Source organism: Balaenoptera physalus, assembly GCF_965194825.1.
Source record: "Balaenoptera physalus genome assembly, chromosome: 15".
Lineage (NCBI taxonomy): Eukaryota > Metazoa > Chordata > Mammalia > Artiodactyla > Balaenopteridae > Balaenoptera > Balaenoptera physalus.
Genome location: NC_138894.1, coordinates 92,135,392 through 92,158,216, shown reverse-complemented (window position 1 = coordinate 92,158,216; position 22,825 = coordinate 92,135,392). Strand labels below are relative to the sequence as shown.

The 22,825-nt window shown below is 35.4% G+C and overlaps 1 protein-coding gene across 16 annotated transcripts in view; it reads right to left on the bottom strand.

The window, feature by feature from the left end:
- The window catches only part of KIDINS220 (kinase D interacting substrate 220), a 105,789-nt gene that overhangs the window by 34,939 nt on the left and 48,025 nt on the right, over positions 1-22,825 (bottom strand). For all 16 annotated transcript variants that reach the window (XM_082425818.1, XM_082425807.1, XM_082425805.1 and 13 more), the window contains exon 22: positions 18,901-19,063. In XM_082425818.1, the coding sequence (XP_082281944.1) occupies positions 18,901-19,063 (163 nt within the window). The remainder of the gene's footprint in view (positions 1-18,900; positions 19,064-22,825) is intronic.

Sequence of the window (22,825 nt, the reverse complement as noted above, 5' to 3'; positions counted from 1 at the left end):
GAAAGTCCCTATTAATTCCTTGGCAGAAATTACATAAGCCATTCATATCACTTCCATTCAAAATAAGGTTTTAAATTACATAGAAAAAATTCCATTTTAAATCAAAATATAAATAGGTTCTAAGAGCATAATTTATGAAGGCATATTTACCTTACTTTGTCTAAAAGTAGCTGCCCAATAATGTCATTATTTAGTCGTAAGAGATTAAAAATTAAGATAAATTTTCTTTAAAAATTTAAAAAGGGAAAACTTTTAACTGCCTCAGAATTGAATTACTTTGAAACAATTTAATTTCCAGTAGACTCTCAAATACTTTCTATCAGTGAGTATCCATTTGTTAAATACTCTCTATGCACAGAACACTTGGAGATTCTGGAAGCTAGATGGAACACACAGAAAACAGCCACTCAGCATTGTAGCCAAAGGGTGAGAAACAAAAGATAAAATGAAATCCATTGTTAAGTCCATTACTATCTGCGGACAAAAACCCTGGACAACTTTGGAGCTAACCACACTCTCCCCTTCCGTCTTAACCAGGTTAATTCCTACTCATCCTTTGTCTCTCAGCTCAGCTCCCCCGCTTCAGGGAAGTCTTCCGTGAAATCACATTGCATTCCTCTATTACAAACCCTCATAATAGCACATATGCTTTCTTACATACACATGTCACAATTAGAATGTTACATTATTCAGTAGTAGAATTATTTTATTCATGTCTACCTCCCCCCACTACACTGTAAATTCCATTAAAGCTAAGAACAAGTTTGGTTTTGTTCACCACTGTATCTCCAGTGCTTAGCGCAGAATGCTGTCATATGACTTTTGCTTAATAAATATTTGTAGAGTGAACAAACTACACAAAGAAGTATCGTTCCCAAAGAACTCTATTCTTTTAAAATAATTTTCACTTTAATTACCCTTTCTGATATTGAAAAACAACCTTGTGATTGGGAAAGAGTACACTGATCCATTTCAGTTAATTTTTGTACATGGTGTGAAATAAGGGTCCAACTTCATTCTTTTGCATGTGGAAATCTAGTTGTTTCAGCACCATTTCTTGTAGAGACTATTCTTTCCCCCACTGAATGGACTTGGCACCCTTATTAAAGCTTAACTGGCCATAGATGTATGGGTTTATTTCCTGACTCTCAACTCTATTCCGCTGGTTTATATGTCTGTCCTTATGTCAGTGCCACAGTGTTTTGCTTACTCTAGCTTTGTAGTTTGTTTTTTTTTAACATCTTTATTGGAGTATAATTGCTTTACAATGGTGAGTTAGTTTCTGCTTTATAACAAAGTGAATCAGCTATACACATACATATATCCCCATGTCCCCTCCCTCTTGTGTCTCCCTCCCACCCTCCCTATCCCACCCCTCTAGGTGATCACAAAGCACCGAGCTGATCTCCCTGTGCTATGCGGTTGCTTCCCACTAGCTATCTATTTTACACTTGGTAGTACACATAATTCCATGCCACTCTCTCACTTCGTCCCACCTTACCCTTCCCCCTCCCCGTGTCCTCAAGTCCATTCTCTACCTCTGCGCCTTTATTCCTGTCCTGCCCCTAGGTTCTTCAGAACCATATTTCATTTTATTTATTTATTTTTAGATTCCATATATATGTGTTAGCATATGGTATTTGTTTTTCTCTTTCCGTAGTAAGTTTTAAAATCGAGAAAGAGTTCTCCAACTTTATTCTTTTTCAAGATTGTTTTGGCTATTTGGGGTCTCTTGCAATTTCATATGAATTTGAGGATCAGGTTTCTGTTTCTGCAAAAAAAGGCTACTGGAATTCAGAAAGGGATTGCACTGAATCTGTAGGTCACTTTGGGTAATACTGACAATATTTAGTCTTCCTACCCATGAACATAGGATATCTTTCCATTTATTTAGAACTCCTTTAATTTACCAATGTTTTGTAGTTTTCAGTGTACAATTCTTTACCTCATTGGTTAAATTTATTCCTGGATATTTTATTCTTTTAGGCACTATAGTAAATCGAAGTACTTTCTTAATTTCCTTTCAGATTGTTCACTGCAGGTGTATAGAAACTCAACTGATTTTTGTGTTAATCTGTACCCTGAAACGTTGAATTTATCAGCTCTAGTAGCTTTCTCGTGAAATTCTTTGGGATTTTCTACATACAGCATCATGGAATTTGCGATTAAAGATAGTTTCACTTCCTCATTTCCAAATGGATCCACTTATTTCTATTTCTTGTCTAACTGTACTAGCTAGAACTTCCAGTATAATGTTGAATAGCAGTGGTGAAAGCAGGTGACTTAGTCAACTCAGACTGCTATAACAGAATACCATAGACTGGTGGCTTAAACAACATTTATTTCTCACAGCTCTTAGAGTCTGAAAGTCTGTGATCAGGGTGCCAGCATGGTCAGGTTCTGATGAGAACCCTGTCTCTGATTTGCAGTTAGCTCTCTGATTCTTTTTATAAGGACACCAATCCCATCATAAGGACTCAGCCCTCATGACCTCATCTAAACCTTCTTACCTCCCAAAAGTTCCACCTCTGAGTGCCATCACATTGGGGGGTAGGTTTTCAACATATGAATTTTGCAGGGGACACATTCAGCCCACAGCATCAGGCATCCTTATCTTGTTCCTGTCTTTAGGGGGGAAGCCTGCAATCTTTCACCATCGAGAATGTTAGCAGTGCGTTTTTCCATAAATGCCCTTTACCACATTAAGTAAGTTCCCTTCTACTCCTAGTTTTCTAACAGTTTATCACGAAAGGGTGTTGCATTTTGTCAGATGCCTTTTGTGTATCTATTGAGTAGTCTGCAATCCTTTTTATTTTTGTAAGGTGGGTGGTAACATCCATATTTCTGATTTTAGTTAATTCTGTTTTTTTTCTTCTGTCAATCTAGTGAAAGGTTTGTCAATTTTGTTGATCTTTGCAAAGAGCTTTGGTTTCATCAATTCTCACTACTGTTATTTTATTCTCTATTTATTTCTACTCTAATCATTATTATTTCCTTCCTTTTGCTAGATTTGAAATCTGTAAAATTTGCTCCTCTTTTTCTAGTTTCTCAAGGTTAAAGTTAGGCTATTAATACAAGATTTTTCTCCTTTTTAAATATAAGTATTTATAGCTATAAATTTTCCTGTGTGCTGCCTTTGCTGCATCCCGTAAGTTTTAATCACCCCTAAAAAGTACCTGAAGGAATTCCCTGGTGGTCCAGTGGTTAAGACTCTGTGCTTTCACTGCTGAGGGCATGGGTTCAATCACTGGTCAGGGGAACTAAGATCCGCATGGCCCAGCCAAAAAATGAAAAAAGTACCTTGAAAATGATTCCACGTGTCACCTTTCATATTGTGTTGGAGAGAATGTTAGCATAGGGGGTCAGAAAAATAGACACTTTCCTTGCTATAGCTAAAGTAACAGAATTACTTTATTACTTCTGTTACTAAAGTAATTAAAAGCTAAAACTGTCCACATGCAGAAGGGTGTGCTGAGTGCAAAGCAACATTCAATGGAGCAAAGAACTTGTTGCAGAGAAAACAAAGAGGCATCTCCACGTGGCGGTCAGAGCTGATTTTCAAGACAACAGTGTGCACATTGTCAGGTTTGCTCACTCCTTAAAGTCACAAAAGTAATGTTGCATTTTATAGGCATCCTATTCAGTAAGCACACTAGGAAACAACAAACAAAGCACTTGCACCTGTGGCACACTGGGTATGTAATCATGCCAACCTTCAGGCTTGCTCGTTTGTTTCTGATGTCTGATATTTGATATGTGTGACTTGTATGCTCAAGGGTGATCTAATTAGGGTTGGTAACTACTGCAAACCATAAAAATACTTGTCCAGGTTGCCACAGGGATCACTGGCAGAGCTAAACAATGTTACTCTTTTACTTACTAGAAGAGCTTACTCTACATTTTTAAAAAACTATTTCCCATTGAGGGTGTTCATTTCCAAGGAGATCTATTTGGCAAAAATGTGAGGGCCCAAGATTACTTTTTTTTCACTAATGGAGGAAACATGTAGGCCTGTAATTTAATGGATAAAAGAGTGTTCAATATGCAAACTCAGTAGACTACCATTAAGACACACAATTTGTATATCTGTAGCTGGGCTTCAGCTGAGCTTCACCTGGGTAGCACAAGGTGTAACTTTGGTGGTAGAAGTAATAGGAGGAAAATTTTATGACCACAAAAATCTCATTCTTGTTTAAAAAAAAAAAAAAAAAGGCGCTGAATCATTTTGACACAAAGGCATTTACACTCAAAGAGAAATGAGGTTGTTCAATTGACTAGGAAACAAATGTAGTATAATCAAAGTCTGAGAGGGACAAAAATCCCCCTCTGAAGCTGTTATATAAACTTACTGCATATTTAAATGTTAGATGCTTCCCATTAAATTCAGTTTTAATAAAGGCAGTGATTTCTAGGAATACAATGCCTGCATGAAATGCAACTTAGCTGTATTCTGAAACAAAAAGCAGAGTGTTTACTGCAATGACTTTCCTTAGATCCAGACTTGATGATCTCAGATTCCTTAGAATAAGGCTGTAATGTTTGACAATTAAAATTAAAAGCAATGAGACTTTTTTAAGGCATAAAAATGTATTTAAAGGCTGGGTCACTTGTTAACTGTGTGTGATCTGGGACAAGTCATTTAACTCTCTAGACTCCAGCTTCCTTATTTCAAAGGGGCTGAGGCAGATTTCTAAAACCCTATCTATGGCCCTCCAGATGCTTCCCACGCCCCTGCCATGTGGGGAGATGTTCTTCCTCTCAAAGTGATGAAGGAAAGCTCTGGCCTACGCACAGATGTCCCTTCCACGTCCGAGCTCCCTTGATTTGTGGTGCAAACACGAGACACGTGAGCATAATTTTACTGGCTGTAAGATTGTAATTTTGGTAACTACAGGGATGAGAAAGGATCAACAGGGAAGGTAAAACATGAAAGCCCAAAGAAGTAACTAAGAAAGTATCTGCTTAGGCTCAACTATAATACTGGTAAGGCACTGCCTTCATTCATGTGTATTATGTAAAATGTTCTGAGTGAGGTATCCCTTTCTTATATAAAATCTAATAGAAAGGATATCTAAATGTTGTAAAGAATTGAAAGGAAAATTTTTTTAAACACCAGTATTTGTTGAATACCTACTGCTTGCCATTCTTTGAGCCAGATGTTTTATCTGGTTTATCTAATTTCCCAACGTTCCATGAGGTGTTATTTCAGTTTTTAAAATGAGGAACCTGAGGCTCCTCAGGAGAGGAGAGGAGAAGCAACTGGCCTGACATGGCCCGGCTGCAAGGGGCAGAGAGCTGGAGCCTGCGTCTGCCAGATTCACAACCCCGTACCCTGCTCCCTGCGCTGGTTCAAACCGAGTGCCACAGACATGGCTCACGATTCTTAAATTAATGATTTACCTGTTTTTAACTCCTTAAAATATAATAAAATAGAATGCTGTTACACATTAAATTTTAACACACTGAAGAAGACCAACATATAAGCCTGTGTTAGCAAGTTATCCTGGTTTTTTGTTTCAATTTTTTTGCAGACTTTGAAATAAAGTTTCTCCTCCATCTTCATGTATATATTCAAATTCCTTCATTGTTTTAAAATCCAGACCAGCACTTTTCCGTTAAAATTATGCAAGCAAGTACACTACTCCACCCTACGTGCCTGAGCACAGAGTGCCAAAGCTAGTTAGAAAATCTCAGTAATAATTCATGACATGACCCGGGTGACAGGACCTAGTCACAGAAGCAGCACCCAACACTTCGACTATTAAAAAAAAAATGTGAGCAACTGTAAAATTATATTAGTGATTCACCTAAGAAACAAAATCCCCAATTAAACTTTCAAGTTTCTGAATCAGATTAATTGAAAATATCCCATCATTGCAAAGCAAGTTTAAAAGTTGGTTAACATTTGCATCTACTCATGATTTAGAATTTTCTTGATATTACATTACCAAAACTAAGTATAGAAACAAACAGATGCTTGATCCAACATCGGACTGCAACAATCAACCACACGTTCTAATTTTAATATTCTTCAGAACAGCTCATCTTCCTAACTGAATTTATCAGGAAGTGTTATAATTTGAATCAATTAATTTATATTCATTCTGCTTTATTTATTGGGTTTCTACGTAAGATTGAATTTGCAACAAGGTTTCCACCAGGGGGGAAAAAGCCTGAAAAACCATGTGCTATAGCATGATGCCTACCCCATTATTCCCATGCAGGTGGTCAGATGATAGCAATTCAGATGACAAAACAGTAATTTCAAGCTAAGGTAACAGAGAAAACTTCAGTAAAGAGGATAAGAGAGGCAAAACATTTCACAACAGACAATATGAAAATAGTTATCTCTCATTAAAAAAGCAAAGCCCTAGTTTTTATATCAAGAGTTTATATGATGATATGACATTTTAAAATATTCTGACAAAAGTAAATAAGATCCAGTTTTCATAGTTGTTTGAGGAACACTAATAACATCGTGAGGTGCTAGCAAGCAATAAGAGATGTTCATGTTATTGTTTCCTTTAAGAAATCTTAAAAAGTGTTACACTAATCATATACAGGGCGCAAATGTTTTGCAGTAAAACTCTGAATAACAAGCAGGGGATGGAGGCTCTGAACTCAGAGTCTGCCTATAAATATGCCCAAGATTAAAGCAAAACTTTTATTATACGAGTTATCTTAAAGGTTTAACGTTTAATCAGCAAGGAACCCAAGATCTACAATGTTTAGGATTTAGTATTTTAATATATAAATATAAATTTGTAAGCAGATCAATTTAAAAAAACTCCTTGTTCTTCATATCCCTTTGCCCAATAGTAACTTTAAAAGAATTTTAGGAAAAAAAAATACTACACTAAACTTAATAAAAACTATACCATACGATCAGATAACCATTCATTTGTTTACGATCATGATTCTCAGTGCTCACAAAAGTCCTGTGAAGCCATTCTTTAAATAATAGGAATGAAAGTTGAACCTTAGACAGTTTAAAATGTTCATTAAACTCGGTGTTTTTCTTGTTTTTTTGCCATGGAAAAGGGAAAGCAAAACGCATTCACTCTTATTTCTTGGCCGACCGTGCTAACAATGTTTCTGGTGAAATACTCCCCCCTCGTGGACTTTTTGGACATTGCAAACAGAGGTCATGTGCCTCGTGGTTTTACATAAGCATTTCACCATTACCTTAGCACTTCAATTAGCTGGCATTTTTATTATACATTACTTTTGCTTATTCTCAAATTTTGAAGAGTCTTAAAAGTATTTTGATTTGAAATTCTGAAATCACAAACCTCTGTTGAAAAAAAACAATTTCAGGGAAAATACTGATATCTACCTGATCTCTAATGGTATATTTAATTTTTTTGACAAATTTGAATCCTTCAAAAATCTTATTTGTTTTTTAATGTAAATATGCATAATATTCTTACTGTATTATAAAATAAACTATAAACCTACATAGGTAATGATATTTTTTATTTTACATATTAAAACATATTTTAGAAAAACTGATTTTTTAATACTGTTTTCAAATAGTCTTAGTTAATATATTTTAGTTTTTCATGTTAAAGCTAGAAACACACAACTTTGAAACATTTAAAATTCCTTCTTTGTTCTATATTAGTATAAAATACTGAAAATGGCATTATGAGCTTAAATGAGAAAATATTTAAAAAGTCAATTTTATCCTATTGAAAACAAAAGAAAAGCTATTGAAAACGCTATCAAGAAAAAAACTACAGACACTTAGCGTACATAAAAATGGTATAAAGGCTTAAACACACAGATGTACCAGCTGTTTAAGTGCTAAATATCACAACTGCTTTTTTTTTTTTTTCAGTTTTCCGTACAAAACCTACTGCAGTTAGTAGACACAATCAGAACTGAATGAAGCACTGATTTGGGGTTTTACATAAGTTGGTAAGAAGCTTGCATTTTTTTAATGGAAAAGATAAATTCCATCCTCTAAAAAAATGTGGATTTGCTATAACATTCCCATTGATACACAATAAATGATTCTAAATATTCACTTGAAAATGAATAAATTATATCTGGAAATAATAAAATTAGTTCAGTTCTGCATTTCTAATATCTCAGACCCACTGCCTAGCTCTGTAGTCACAGACAGCCTCCTGGCTTCCAGAAATGGGCTGGGGAAGCTCCAACAGCTACGGCCGTGTGACCTTAGGTAATGCCCACTCTCTCTGCCTCCCAGAGTTACGAGTATCAAATGAAATAATCTAGGCAAATCCAATGTGTGGCATATATTGAGGGCTCAAGTAATACTAGTTACTGCTTTTATTAGCATGTGCCGGCAGGTAATAAACTCTATAAACATTCGGTTAATGAATGAACACAATCAAAATGTTTAGCATAACAAAAACGGAGTCCAGCTAAGTCAAAGGGCCTTTTTAAACAATACTGACAACAGCCTGTAAATAGAAACTGAAGAAGTGGGAGGAACCTGTCTAAAAGTGTGCCCATTGGAAGCAACACCAAACCGGGGCATTCATAAAACCATTACGAATGTAAGAAAAATTCCAAATGCAGCTGAACTCACCGTTACAGGGAAATGCCTATGAAAACATTGCTTTGATTTTACTATCACCCGACAAAAGGCAGAATCTACTAGGTGTCAGCTGAAATATGTAGTCACCATTTAACCTTTGTGTTCTGAGAACCTTCTATGTGCCTTGCCCAGGGATCTACTGGTATTAATGACAAAGGAAAATGTTTACCCAGGTTTAGAACCAGAGAAGGACACATCTGTATGGACAGTTATTTTTTTCAAGATAAAATGTGGCTTCTCATTTACCAGCCTCCCCAAATCCATGCTTTCCTCAATGCAAATGTCATCATCATATTTCTTTATTCTTTCAGAAATACCCACTACTGCCTACTCTATGCCAAGAATGTCTAGAAACAAGGAATTCAGAAAGGTTTAAGGAAGTTACATTTCGTGGAGTTAACAGTCTAGTTCAGGAAACAAATATTAAAGAAACAGCAATGCAAATATTTATAAAAGGTAACTATGGGAAGTATCATGAAGTAACATAGCAGTCTATAATGAACACATCTAATAAAATCTTGGAGACTGGGATATGCCTGGATACAAAAGGCTTCCTGAGGTAGTGACATTTAAGGTGAGACCAGAATAAGGCGGGAGAGGGGAGGAGGGGCCAGAGAGAAATACAGGTGGAAAGGTAAAAGGCAAGAGGGAGAAGGCATGAGAAGGGGCTGGAAATCCATGCTAAGATTGTTTGGAGCTCCAGATAAACCTGATTCCTGTATTTAGAATTTTGACCAACTATTTCTCGTTATCCTTAGAACCCAATTTGATATTGAAATGACCACCATTTCCATCTTACACTACTCATACATCAAATTCAATACTACTCTACAAGCAAGGTGCTCTGTACACCTATCAGTTTTCAATGCAACAGGCAGCACCTTTCATCCACTCTCAAGCAGGGGTTTAGATGTGAAGGGTAGCGGGGCGGGACAGGACATACAGTTGGCAACTCCAAAGGAAAGAGGCAGGTGAAAACACTGACCCAAAAAGCAGGCTTATAAATCCATCGTTTTATTAGAAAATAAAGAATAAAATGATCTTAAGAAACACGAAACTATTACAGCAGGAGAAACTGGCAGGGAAGTCATATAAATTCTTGCAGATGTTTAGAGTAACTAATGAGTTTTCTATCAGGACACTGCAACAAGACTATAGATGATGTTATTCATTTCTCAGCTTTCTCATATTCATGGAGTGCCACCATGGACCATTCTCTACCACTCATTTCATCTTTACTGTGCGACTGCCACCTACTTTCTCCACAACTTTCCATTTACCCTAATTTTTCTACCCAGTTTCACTGTTATCTTCTTCCCAGCACAGGATTCTGAAAATACACTCCCTTAGGTCAACAGGGTTCCCTAAGTCTGTTCCAAGTTATACTGATATGACCAAATAACAGGCACCTTAGAGCGTTCCGGGTGTGTGTACAATTTTTTCAAGACCCTGCAGTGGATCTCCATTTTACTCAGAGTAAAAGCCAAAGTCCTTACAATGGTCCTCCTAAAAGCTGTCGGTGACCCGCACCCCGACCTCCCTGACCTCATCTCCCCCGCTTCCCCCGACAGAATTCCCTCCAGCCACACCAGATCCCTTGTTGTTGCTGTTCCCCAAACATCCCAGGCACTCTCTGGCCTTAGGCCCTTTGTCCATACTGTTCCCTCTGCCTAGAAATGCTTTCCCTAGATACCTACTTGGCTAATTCTCTCTCTCCTCCTTCAAGTCTTTGGTCAATATTTCTCTCCTCAAGGAGGCCTACCCTGAGCCTCTTGAGCAGTGTGGACCCTGCACCACTCCTCCTCCCCCTAGCTCTGCTTTTTATTTTTTCCATAGCACTTGTCACCTTTTAACATGCTGTAGAGGTATGTGTTACAGAGACTGTTTGTCACTCATACCTCCCTGCCAGAGTAATAAGCTCCTCAGCTTAGGCATCTGTGTCTGTATTGGTCATGGACACATCCAGGCTCCTACAATGGTGCCTGGTCCATAATGGGTGCTCAATAACTATTTTCTGAATAAATGAATGAATTCTAAGCTTTCTCCCATTAATTCCTCTCATACCTTTGGATGTTGCTGTGAGTCTGGTAGCAACAATAGAACAAAGAAGTAGCAAAATATATAAATAGATAAACTCAAAAAACAGTCAAACATGTCTAGTTTTCATGCTTCATTTTTTTTCTCCGAACAACGAAAGTAGGCATGATTTGCAGGTATATCGAAGTAAACTAAAAAATTCTGCCCTTCACCTTTATTTATCTTTAGGAAACTGAATTTTCCAATCAATTTCCACAAAGACAATGAATAAAAATAAACAATGCATAATAAGAAATGCATGTTTAACTGTCAACATTACATCTGTTTATGGCATCTTTGTTCATGGTTTGAAGACTCAATCTTCACATTAAACCTGGCAAATATACTGTTATTTATTTTATCCAGTTAAAATATGATTTCTATTTTAGATTATATTTTATTTTTTTCAGCACAAACCTGCTTAGTTTCCTTTCCTATATGGAGAATTATTCATGATTTTGCAAAGAATTCGATCAGGTTTGTTTTTTTTTTAAAGATAAAGATATTGATAAAGTATTGAGCCCCTGAATAAAGTATTTACATTATATATACATTAAGGGCAAGAGTGTTTTGGAGGAAAAAATGGAAATAATAATTATACACAAGACAGTAATTTAATAATGGTGGAATGATGACAACACCAACACCTACAGAGAAGTCACATCATATCAAGAAGATAGAATTTCATTAAGATTCTCAACTATATATAAAAAACACTAGAAGAGCATAAATAAAACAGTATCGGGAATAAATATTTATAGTATCTCAAAACCTAAATTAAGAAAAAATCATCAGTACAAAGAATGTACTTTGTACTACAAAGGAGATAAGACTTCTTCACAAATCTAAACTAACTACTGTCCAATTTTTTTTATGCTATTCAAATTCATAACTTAAGTCCACATGCAAAAGAAACAAGCCTGTGCATAATCTGGGCCACATAATGGGGTAGGAAGGGTATCAGTAATCACCCAGAACTTCCAGGAAAGAGGAAGGCGGTTAGTGAGAGCTAAACAGAGGCATGAGATAACTAGAAGTGATAAAACTAATAAGCTTATGAAAACTTCGGCTGAATATCAGGAAGGAATATCAGACAATATGATGTTTTATTACGAAAAACGTCCTAAGTACAGAAATACTGCTACTTGAATAATTTAAAGATACTGAATTTAGGATAAATGTTACAAACTTGATGTCTGTAGTGTCTAGTCAGCAAGTAGTAGATATTTCCGCGAAAAGAAAATGGCTAAGATTCTGAGGTTCTCTCAAAACTTATTAAATTGTTTTAAAAAAATCAAAATAAAGGACCAAAACAAAGTATTGTTTGGTAAGGCATTATCCTTATCACAAAACTAATTCTGACCACATCATCCTAAGTAAAAGGTTGGTTGAGCAGTGTCAAAACAGGAATTTGAAACATTATCTTCATGAAAACTATTTAAATTGATCTTTTAAAAACCTCTATCATTGCTTAAAATGCTTACTGAAAAATATCAGAAATAAAGTTTTATACTAAAATATCTCAATGGTGTCTAAAACTCTGTAATAAAAGTAGACAGAAAATCTTTATCTACAGTTTTTATTTTACTCCCTTTCTTCTTACTAAATGTATGTTAACAAAAAAAACCCTCAAATGATCTAGACAAAAGCTTTTAGCTCAACACATAATTGCCAGAAAATTACAATAATTGTACCAATTAAAATAATCTTGAATGAACAGTATGTCATCTTAATGTTCCAATGGTTTACAGAGGGATCTACTTAATTAGCTGAAATTGCTTTCCAGTGTTAGTATCAAATGTCATTTGTTAAAAGTTGAACAATTTAGAAAATAATTTAACAAAGCAATTTTACCAAACACCAAGAACCAACATTTTCTTTTTCAGCTGAATAAAGCAAGCAGATGTGTCATCAAATTGCTATAAAAATAAATGAGGCTTTTTATGGATTAAAAAAATTTTACTACTAGTGTTAAAAATACTATTTTCTGATTGTTTTCACCAAATCAGATTTCTTTAATAAAATAAATGAATATCAATTATATACTGCTGCTTTTTGTCTGTTGTAAATAACACTTTTTATTATTCAAATGACAAGCAATAGCATCAAAGAACTCAACTATGGTTAGCTAGAAACAGTCATCTAAGTTATTCTAACATATTCCAATATACGATTTTTCAATATGTTGATCAAATTGGCTTCCTATAGTTTTTCATTAAGAAATCATCTTAAATTACTTTGTCAATTCCTTAATGAATTCTCAGATTCTTACTACATTGTCTTTTTTCTCTTCCTTAGACTAGCTACAAAGCAGTCTTTGTAAGTATTTACAGGCATATAGGACACAATTATTTCTTTAAAAAAAAAAGGCATCTCAAAATCACCCTGAATCCAGCCCATTCATGGATGGCAGGCCCACCAAGAGCTGAAGTCCAAAATAAGAGATTAACTTAATGGCAAAACAAAGTTCCCATTACCTCATTATACCTCTAATATATAACAGTCTATATTTATTTGAACAAAATAAAATATTCCCCCTACAAAAATTTACTCCAAGCTATTTTTATTATATGATTAAAAATACCCCCCCAAAAGCATTTCTTTGACAAATGTTCTACTGATATATTAATGAACAGGGTGAAAAATTACTATTATCTTTAAACTACAGGTGATACATTCTCTTTTGTCTGTAAGATATATTTTAATTAATTAAAAATATAAATTTTTGAAAGTTTCCTTGAATATTAGGAAGTCATATAAGCTTGAGGCTCAAATGCTGGAAATTAGGGTGAAAGTTTTAAAAGGTCAAGTAACTGCCTATTAGCAAATAACAGTAGTTTTAGCCTGAAAAGTTTTCTATCATCCAGAAGGCAATGTTTTAGCCTGATATTGATAAAAACCTGTTAATTGGCTGTTTGAGCCATCACATTTTTACTTTCCTCCAGTTGTTTCAAATATGTATGTTTTACCTTCAATCAGAATATAAGTTCCTCAACACTTGAGTATTTGGGGACAAAAGATATGTTGTATGTAATACACCCTCTAATGGTCTAGGGAAAAAAAAGGGTGTGTGTGTGTGTGTGTGTGTGTGTGGTAATGCTGTTTGGGGGAGATTCATGCTGAAGTATTTAGGTGTGAGATACACTTTTGGATGGTTTGGCAAAAGGAAAGTGTATGTATGTGTGTGTAGATATGTGTGTAAGTTGCTCAAGGGCCTAAGATGCTTTGTATAGTTGTCTCTCTATGTACCCCACCTCCTCAGCCAGCCCCTGGAACGCATGAAAGCACAAAGGACAACAATCTAAGCCCTGACCCATAGTAAGAACTCACACTAAATACACATTAAATGAAGAAAACTAGCTAGAATGGATAAACAAAAATCAAGGAAAGCCATTTAGGTCTCACACCTATTCATCTTGGTTTCTTTAAGAAAAGAGACAAGATTTCAGGAAGATATGTTTTATTCAAATGATAATAACTAAAATGAGACTGAAATACTCTTCATCCTTTTTATATCTTTTGTCTTCCAGCGACCATCTCAGCAAAAAAGTAACTAGAAAACTACAAAACCATGACTTTCTAATTTAAATTACTGCCAATGATAAGTTAAAAGCTCATTTTCATAAAAACATGCTCAATATTTTCTATATAGTTTGACAACATGCAGAAGAAATAAGATAAATTTTCTGCAAAGAAATTAGACACTGTGCATTTTAAAAAAATTTTTTAAATATATATGATTTTTCACCTGAATAGCTCATTAACCCAAGAGTTGCAGATTCTAATCATACTTGACCTCATTGATGGACTGTCCATCTTACTTCCTGCAGGATCAGAACTGGCTAACTTGACTTCTTGGCATTTGTGGATTGCAGGTCTTAAAATACTAATGAACACTGCACCGTCTGCATCCACTTGCTCCATGCCTTTTAGAGGTACCAGCTGATTCTAACAATAGAATCAATCCATCAATAAAGCATGGTTTGTGATTCATCCTGCCACCATGAAACAAAATGGTAGGTTTTTTTTTTTAAAGCTTTCCATAGAGCTATGTATATATACATAATGATTTTCAATTACACGTGGCATGTGTGTAAAGGTTACTAAAATCACATAAGTGCACTAAGGAATACAGTTCTTAGATTCATTTAATGTAAACTATGTCCTTAAGTAAAAATCTTAACAAAGCAACAAATATTTACTGAACAATCACTATGGAGAACAAAAGGAATGGGAAGAGGAAAATTTCTTAATAAGAACCAGGTACTTCATATTTGTATCCCTCCTCTCTTTTTATTTGCTGAAATCATATTTTAATCATTTACTGTGCTTTTCCACTGCTTTAAAATTTCTTTTTAACTCACAGAAAAGCTGAAAGAACAGGACAACCAACTCCCAAACACACCTCACCTAGATTCACAAACTGTCAACATAATGTCTCGATACACCTGCTGTCGCCCTCCTCCCCTTATATATGTACATGTATACACAACCACATAATATATACATAGGTATACTTACAGACATATGCACATCTACACACACATACATGCACCTTCCTTTTGCCAAACCATCTGAAAGTGTATTTCACACCTAAATACTTCAGCATGAACCTCCCCCGAATACCCTTACCATGCCTAAGGAAATTAACATTAATTCAAAAATTCTTACTCCCCAGTTGCCCACCAAATGCCCTTCAGTGCCCTGCTTTTCTTCTGATACAGATCCCTATCACAGCTCACACACTGCATTTTCGCTGTGGGATCTATCTCTTCAGTCTCCCCCAGTCACCAATATGGAATTCAAGCCAGTTGTCTTGTAGAATGTTCCACATTCCGGATTCATCTGGCTGCTTCCTCAGAATTAGAATCATAGTACAACACAGCTGGCAACTGTACCAGAAAGGTGATGTGGTACCTTCTACCGCATTTTATCTAGTGGCATATGATGCTATGCATCCCATTAATGATGTCAGGCTTGACTATTTGATTAAAAATGTGGTGACAGCTAGATCTCTCCACTGCAAGGGCATGTCTTCTCTGTAATTATATGTAACCTGGGGAGTGATATTTTGAGACCATGTGCGCCTCCTGTTCCCCAACAACTTTCCTCCAGTGGTTTCTGCAACCACCGATGATCCTTGCTTGAATCAATTATCATACTGGGGATTTAAAAAAATGATAATTTTTCTATTTCATTCATTCCTTCTACACTTATCTGCTGGCATTCTCCTAAAACAAAGAATTATTCCTTTTTCCTCTCTTCTAAGTATTACTATGGACTCATTGGATTTCTTTTGTTGATATGTTATAATCAATTACCATCATTTTTCTTTGTGATTCTCAAATGGGCCCAAGTTTGAAAGGTGCTCCTTCAAGCTAAGTCCTGTGCCCTTCTGTGCAGACCTCACTGTCTTTGAACAGTTCCTTCCTTGATTTCTGGCACATTACAATGCAGGCTCCCCTTGAGCTTTCCCTGCCTTAGACCTGGAATTAGCCATTTCTCCAAGGAGTCCCAGTCAGAAACCAAGATCTAGGCACCAGATGTGCTCACAATTTGGGGGTATTTTTGCTCCCTTTTGGTGGGCAAAACTAGAGGAAACCTCATTTTAAATTATGAGTTAACATTTAATATCTCCAAATCCAGTCTACTACCATAGTGCTCTTCCTAATTTCTTCCATTCAATATTTGTATCTCCCTTCTCCCATAGGGAAAACACCAGCTTCCAAAAATATCTATTAATTCATTTTTTACTCTATCCTATGATACATTCAAAAGGATTTCAGGAGTATAATACCAATACTATTATCAACAACAAACCTACTAAGCTCAAGATTTCTTTGCAGTTAATTTTGTCTTCAGTATATTACACTAAGAATAAAGAATCAGAGAGCTGAGTTCAAAGGTGTTTGAATTAATTTTTTTCTGTGTGGTTATATTTTCAATTTCATGTACCATTAGGATCATTTCTTTCTGTTTGTATTCAATATTAGGGTTTGCTTTTCCCATCCTTTTTGTTTCTGGATTATGATACGAAAGGCAAACTACATAAAAATGTACATTCAGAGATATTTCATTCCCCATCTAAGCATCCTCTTTAGGTAAACATTTTTATTAGTTTCTGGCTTACCCTTCCCATGGGTTTGTTTTATATTTTCATGAAAAATAATACATACCTACATATGTATATACAGATGTTCTTATTCCCCCTTTTTTCTTATACAAACAGAAACATGTTATATACTCTTTTGCACTTTACATTTTTCACTTACTAATATATCCTGAAAATTCCTCCATATCAAATCATAGTTTTTTCTCATTTTCTACAGCTACAAGGTACTCTATTATGGTAGCTGTGCCATAATTTATCCAACCAATGTTCCTATAAATGTGCATTTAAATTATGCTGCTACAGATAAGGTCACAATAAACAACCCTGTATAACCAGTTTTATAACTGTGGAGGTGTGTGTTTAAATTTCTACACGTGAGATTATAGGATCAAAAAGTAAACATGTATTTACCTGGTCGCCTTTGTACCTCCAGCATCAGGAGCAGGGCCCCCAAGTAGCAGACACTTAATAGATTTTTTTTGATTGAATTCAATTATGAATATTTTTGAGAGCTTTAAAAACTTTTTATTTTCACATCTCTTCTGCTTCTATTTCCTGAGGACACAGACCTTCTTTCACCAATTACTCACCCTCTTCACAGAACATGCAGAGGGCCCAGTGCTGGAAACCCTAAGCACACAGTCCTTAACATGTGAGAAACTTATCAATGTTCCTGGACTCCTGAGACACAATAAACTTCTAAGCATTATATTCAATTAAAGTAAGGTGAAGAGACTGACTTGAGTCCTATGTGTATCAAACCAAAAACTGTGCTCATCTAGCAAACATTCATTATTATACAGCACCTATGCTATGATGCAAACGTTTATTCATGAAATAATATTTTACTGCACAACCAAGGGAAAAATCAGTCATGTATCTTATAATAAAAAGATGATTTCTAAAACATCAAAGAGCAGATGCAATCAGTGACACTGCTCCACAGGCCCATGGTAGTTGTGTGTCGCTGCCATCTACGAGAGCACCTACTTGACACAGCTCACAGAATTCAATCTGTTTAATTTAGCACAAATTAAACAGCAAAACCTACAAGAGCTCAAGTCTGCAGACTAACACTACAACCAGCCTCTATATTCTAAAATCAGTTACTCACCTAGAAAATATTAGATAAAATATGCACATGAAAAATGGGGATTGGAAAATAATGAAAGCCACATGCTGACAATACTCTAAGAAAAATTACTTGGAATCTTAAAAGTTTTAATGTATAAACTCTACACTGAATGGTTCGTTAGATTTCATATTTCATTTCATGTTCAAAATAATAGTTTCAATTATACCAAGTTTTATACAATTGTATAGTTCCCTTGTATTATATTTTTTCTAAGAGGTACTTTTATTTAGAGTTGTAATTGAAAACTTTGAAGGTATTAAGTATTCTGGTAAACAAAAAGGATTATAATTTTATTTGTTTATTTGACAAGAAAGTCAAACTCTTAAAACTTGACATGCTTGACATTTCATTGAGCATTAACTGTATGTCTTTCCAGAAAAAATTAATCAATTTCTTTACCAGAGGTAGATTTAAAAAGTACTTCAAATGACTGACTATAAAAGAAAAATAAATTGTTCTTTTTATTGTTTTATAGAACAATTTATTGTTCTATAAAAGCACAATAAATTGTTCATATATTTTATAAATCCTTTATTGTTTAATGCAAAGAATGCTTTCCAGCCAGTATTCACAGTTCCCCAAACCCTCCAGATATAAAGCTGTGAATATACCTGCACTAATGATTTGGAAAATGTAACCTCCTTAATATTCTATAAAGACACTTAGAATAAAAAATAAAATAGAAATAAATAATAATGTTTTAAGGTTTGCATTTTGTATATATAAATAACATAGAGCTAACAGGACCTGGAAACATTTTTCATCATATAGGTTACATTGAGAAAGGAAGAATATAGACAAATAAAGCTGTAAATTTTACATAATGGGATATATACCTGTGCTAATACAACTCCAAATTATAACGGAATTAATGAGAATGATTAGTTGAACCCAGAACTCTACATTTTATACATTTTGTATTCATTTTGCTTTATATGCATTAACTTTCTTCTGAAAAGTCAACTCAGTCTAAGATAAATTTAAATATAAAGAGGTCAGATAAAGTACCTTTCATAGATGGTTTTTAATGTCATTTGATCTGGAATACCTTCAGTCTCTTCCAAATATAATATGAGCCATGAAGTTCGGTATGGCCACTGCTCAGTAAGGTTGATCCAGCTAGCAAGCCTGTCCCAGTTGAAACTTATCTGATTGGCTCTCAGTAATCGCCCTTTAAGGAATACAAAAAATGTTTTAAGTTAATAGGCATGTAATGTTAAGCCAAATATTCTGTATATTCAAAAATAATTCAACTTTAAATGTTTTAAAATTTGCCATTTAATTTACACTACAAACTGAAACCTAGTATTTATGTGGATATGGCTTAAACACAACTCTGTTTAATTCTAAAGTAATTTTTTTGTGATTTGCCATTGGTGCTATACACTGCTTTGATGACATTTATGCAGGCAAAAATCTTTCAGGATGGCATGTGAGACAGGCTCCACCCTACCCACAATCATACAGCAGAACATCAACGCACCCATGATAAGCCCCATCCTCCTATGGACCTTGAACAAATCCAAATATGCTAGTCCACTCTTTTTATTACGGGTAAATGTACAACCCCATACACTCTCATTTTTATGTACTAAGGGTGGCTTATGTAAGTAATCTATCAAGTGAATAATAATATGTTTCTAAAATTTGTTTACATATATTTTAAAAATCCTGTCTATCACCGGGGTTTCTTAGGACTCTAATTCAGTGTTCTACCATTGGGCATGCCTACATTAGGACACTTGCAATCCTTGAACTTTCAGAACAGATGATTTGTTTCATTGCTGCATCAATTTTTCCTTGATCTCGTTGGGATTCCCAACTGCTGATATCATTGCTTTTTACTTTTAAACACTGTCAGTTTTATTTCATCATTATCTAGACTAAGATATCGATTTGTTTTGGCTCAAATATGAATCATCCCTTTCCTTACCACTAACAGATGTAGATCTGTAATTCCCCCATCCAGTTCTTCCCATATCCTCAGACCCTCATTCCCTCAGCAAATCTGCTTTTATGGGCAAACCACATTATCATCACCGGATTCTTTTTTCCCTAGAAAATGGGATCTGGTCTGCTAAATCACTGACAAGGTCCTTACCTTCAATCCAAGCGAGCTATGGTCACATGCATTTGAAAGCTACAAAAACTCACTGAAGTATCACAATATATGGATATATGATACTAATGCTTAACAAAAGAGATATGATCCCAGCCTTCATGAAGCTTACACTCCAGTGGGCCAGACAAATAAATCAAACAAAAATCATGAAATGACTTAATCACAAATCGCGACGAGAGGAGATCTACCCTCAGTAGAGTATAAACAGGTTAACACAGAACTAAAAGTTTAAAAAACTAGGCAACTAGAAGCAAGGCATTAAAATGTGCTTGCAACATTGACAACATACTTCTTGAACTTTAAAAGATGAAAAAACTGGTGAAAAAAACTTTTAGAACTGAATTGGAGACATGGGTTAAAACAATATGTGAACTAATTTTCATCCCATAATGATTAGGCTTGATCCCCCAAACATTTGTGGGAAGGCAATGAAGGCTTCAAATCTAACTACAGTTGCTCTATTGAGTTTTTAAAACTCACTCATTCAGTATGTTAGTTACTGATGACAGACATAGAAGGCTTACTCCCCATCCTAAAAGAACTCAAGAGTGTACTGGAAAAGATGGATAGATAAGAAAACAATTACAATCCTAACAGATAAGACTCTACTGGAGATACACATATATTGTTGTGAGAAAATAAAAAATGCACCCCAAATCCAGAAGCAGCAGTTACGGGAAGGTTTCCTTAAGAAAGTAACCCCTAGAACTAAGCTATGCAAGATGAGTATGAATCAGTCTGATGAGGAAGGGCTGAGGCAAGAGGAGAAAGTTAGGGCAGTCAAACAAAGGGAACAACAAATGCAGTCATGAATTCATGAAACTAGCAGATACAGAGAACTGAAAAACTATTTTAAAAGTATGAGTGAATAAAAATAACGTTAAGTATTTGAAGTGTTCTAGCATACAACAGTTAAGAAATAAAGCAGTAGCGGGGGCTTCCCTGGTGGCGCAGTGGTTAAGAATCTGCCTGCCAATGCAGTGGACACGGGTTCGAGCCCTGGTCTGGGAAGATCCCACATACCACGGAGCAACTAAGCCCGTGCACCACAACTACTGAGCCTGCGCTCTAGAGCCCGTGAGCCACAACTACTGAGCCCGTGTGCCACAACTACTGAAACCCATGCACCTAGAGCCCGTGCTCCACAACAAGAGAAGCCACCGCAATAAGAAGCCCGTGCATTGCAATGAAGAGCAGCCCCCGCTCGCAGCAACCAGAGAAAGCCCGCGCGAAGCAAAGAAGACCGAATGCAGCCAAAAATAAATAAATAAATTTATTTAAAAAAAAAAAAAAAAGCAGTAGTGGGAAAAATTTTGCTCAATGGATGTGTCTACGGTTATCTTTTAATATTATCCTCCAAAATAATCCAATAAAACTAATTTTAAATAAAGCACATTTGATAAAATAAAGCACAATTTTAAAGTAGGAAACCACTTAATTAAATACTCACCAATACTTTATATACTAAAGTCCCAAATTATTTTCTGATATTAGTTCCATCCATTATATACCTTTCCTAATAGCAGCAACCATCTGCATAGTGTTCAACAGATAACATTATACATTTTTACATATAAGGGAATAAGAGGTACCAGAGGCTAATCAACATGCCCAGGGCTCAAACTCAAGTCTTTTGTCTTCAAATTCTAACCAAATAAATTATTTATCTAGTCAAATAAATAAAATGTATTTCCCTATATACATCTAACTAATGGTAGCCAACTGAGTGAAAAATTTATCATGAAAACTATCAAAAATCCATTAAAATACAAAAGTTTAAATCTGTAGGTTATTTTCAACATAACACTTTTATATTTAAGCAATGAAACTAACAGCACTAAGATGCTTTCATAAAATGAAAAACTTACCTAGAATCTTTCATTTTCAGGCAGAGCTATATTTGATGAAACAAAAATATTTCTGATGTAACAATCTAGAAAGACTGCTTATAGTCAAAGACTAATACTAGAGAAATTCTTACATTTAAAACAAGGCTTTAGGAAAAAACTTTGGTTCTACTCCAAAATGTGTACACATCATTATTTTTTTAATGTGTATCTAAATATCAGCTGTTAAATGATATTTCCTTGCTCATCTTTAGAGGGCCTAAAGATGTCTAAACATAATACAAAGTCCTTACCATGGATATGGGGCTTGTAAGGCCCACAATGAACTGGCCACTGGCTATTTCTCTGACATCACTTCCCACTACTCTCCCGTCTGCTCCCCAAACTCCAACCAGACTGGCCTGAGTTGGGATCCCACCTCAGAGCATTTACACTTGCTGTTCCTTCTGCTTAGAATGCTTTTCTCAAGTTATTTGTAAAGTTTGGTTTCCACTTCAGGTCTCAAACTCATTCAACAACAGTGTCCCAGACACTGTCCTGGGTATGGAGGAAAGAGAAAATAATACAGACAAAAATCTTGGCCATGTGGGTCTAACATTCTACTGAGGGGAGACAGACAAAAAACAAAATAAGTAAGTATGTTCATGTGTTAGAAGGTGATCGATTCTATGGAGTAAAATGAAGTAGGGAAGAAAGGAGTACGAAATAGGGAGGTGTAATTTTATATAAGATAACAGAGGGATGGTCTCATTGAAAGGCTGATAATTAAGCAAAGAATTAATAAAAGAAGGTGAGAAAAGCCATTATGCATCTCTCCAAAGAAAGATCCTTACAGACAGAAGAAATAGCAAGTGCAAAAGCCCTTAGGCAGGATCATGCCTGACGTTTCCAGGGAGCAGCAAAGAGGTTGGTAAGGGCTGGAGGAGGAAAGTAGATGAGGTCAGAGGTAGGGAAAGGGGTGGAG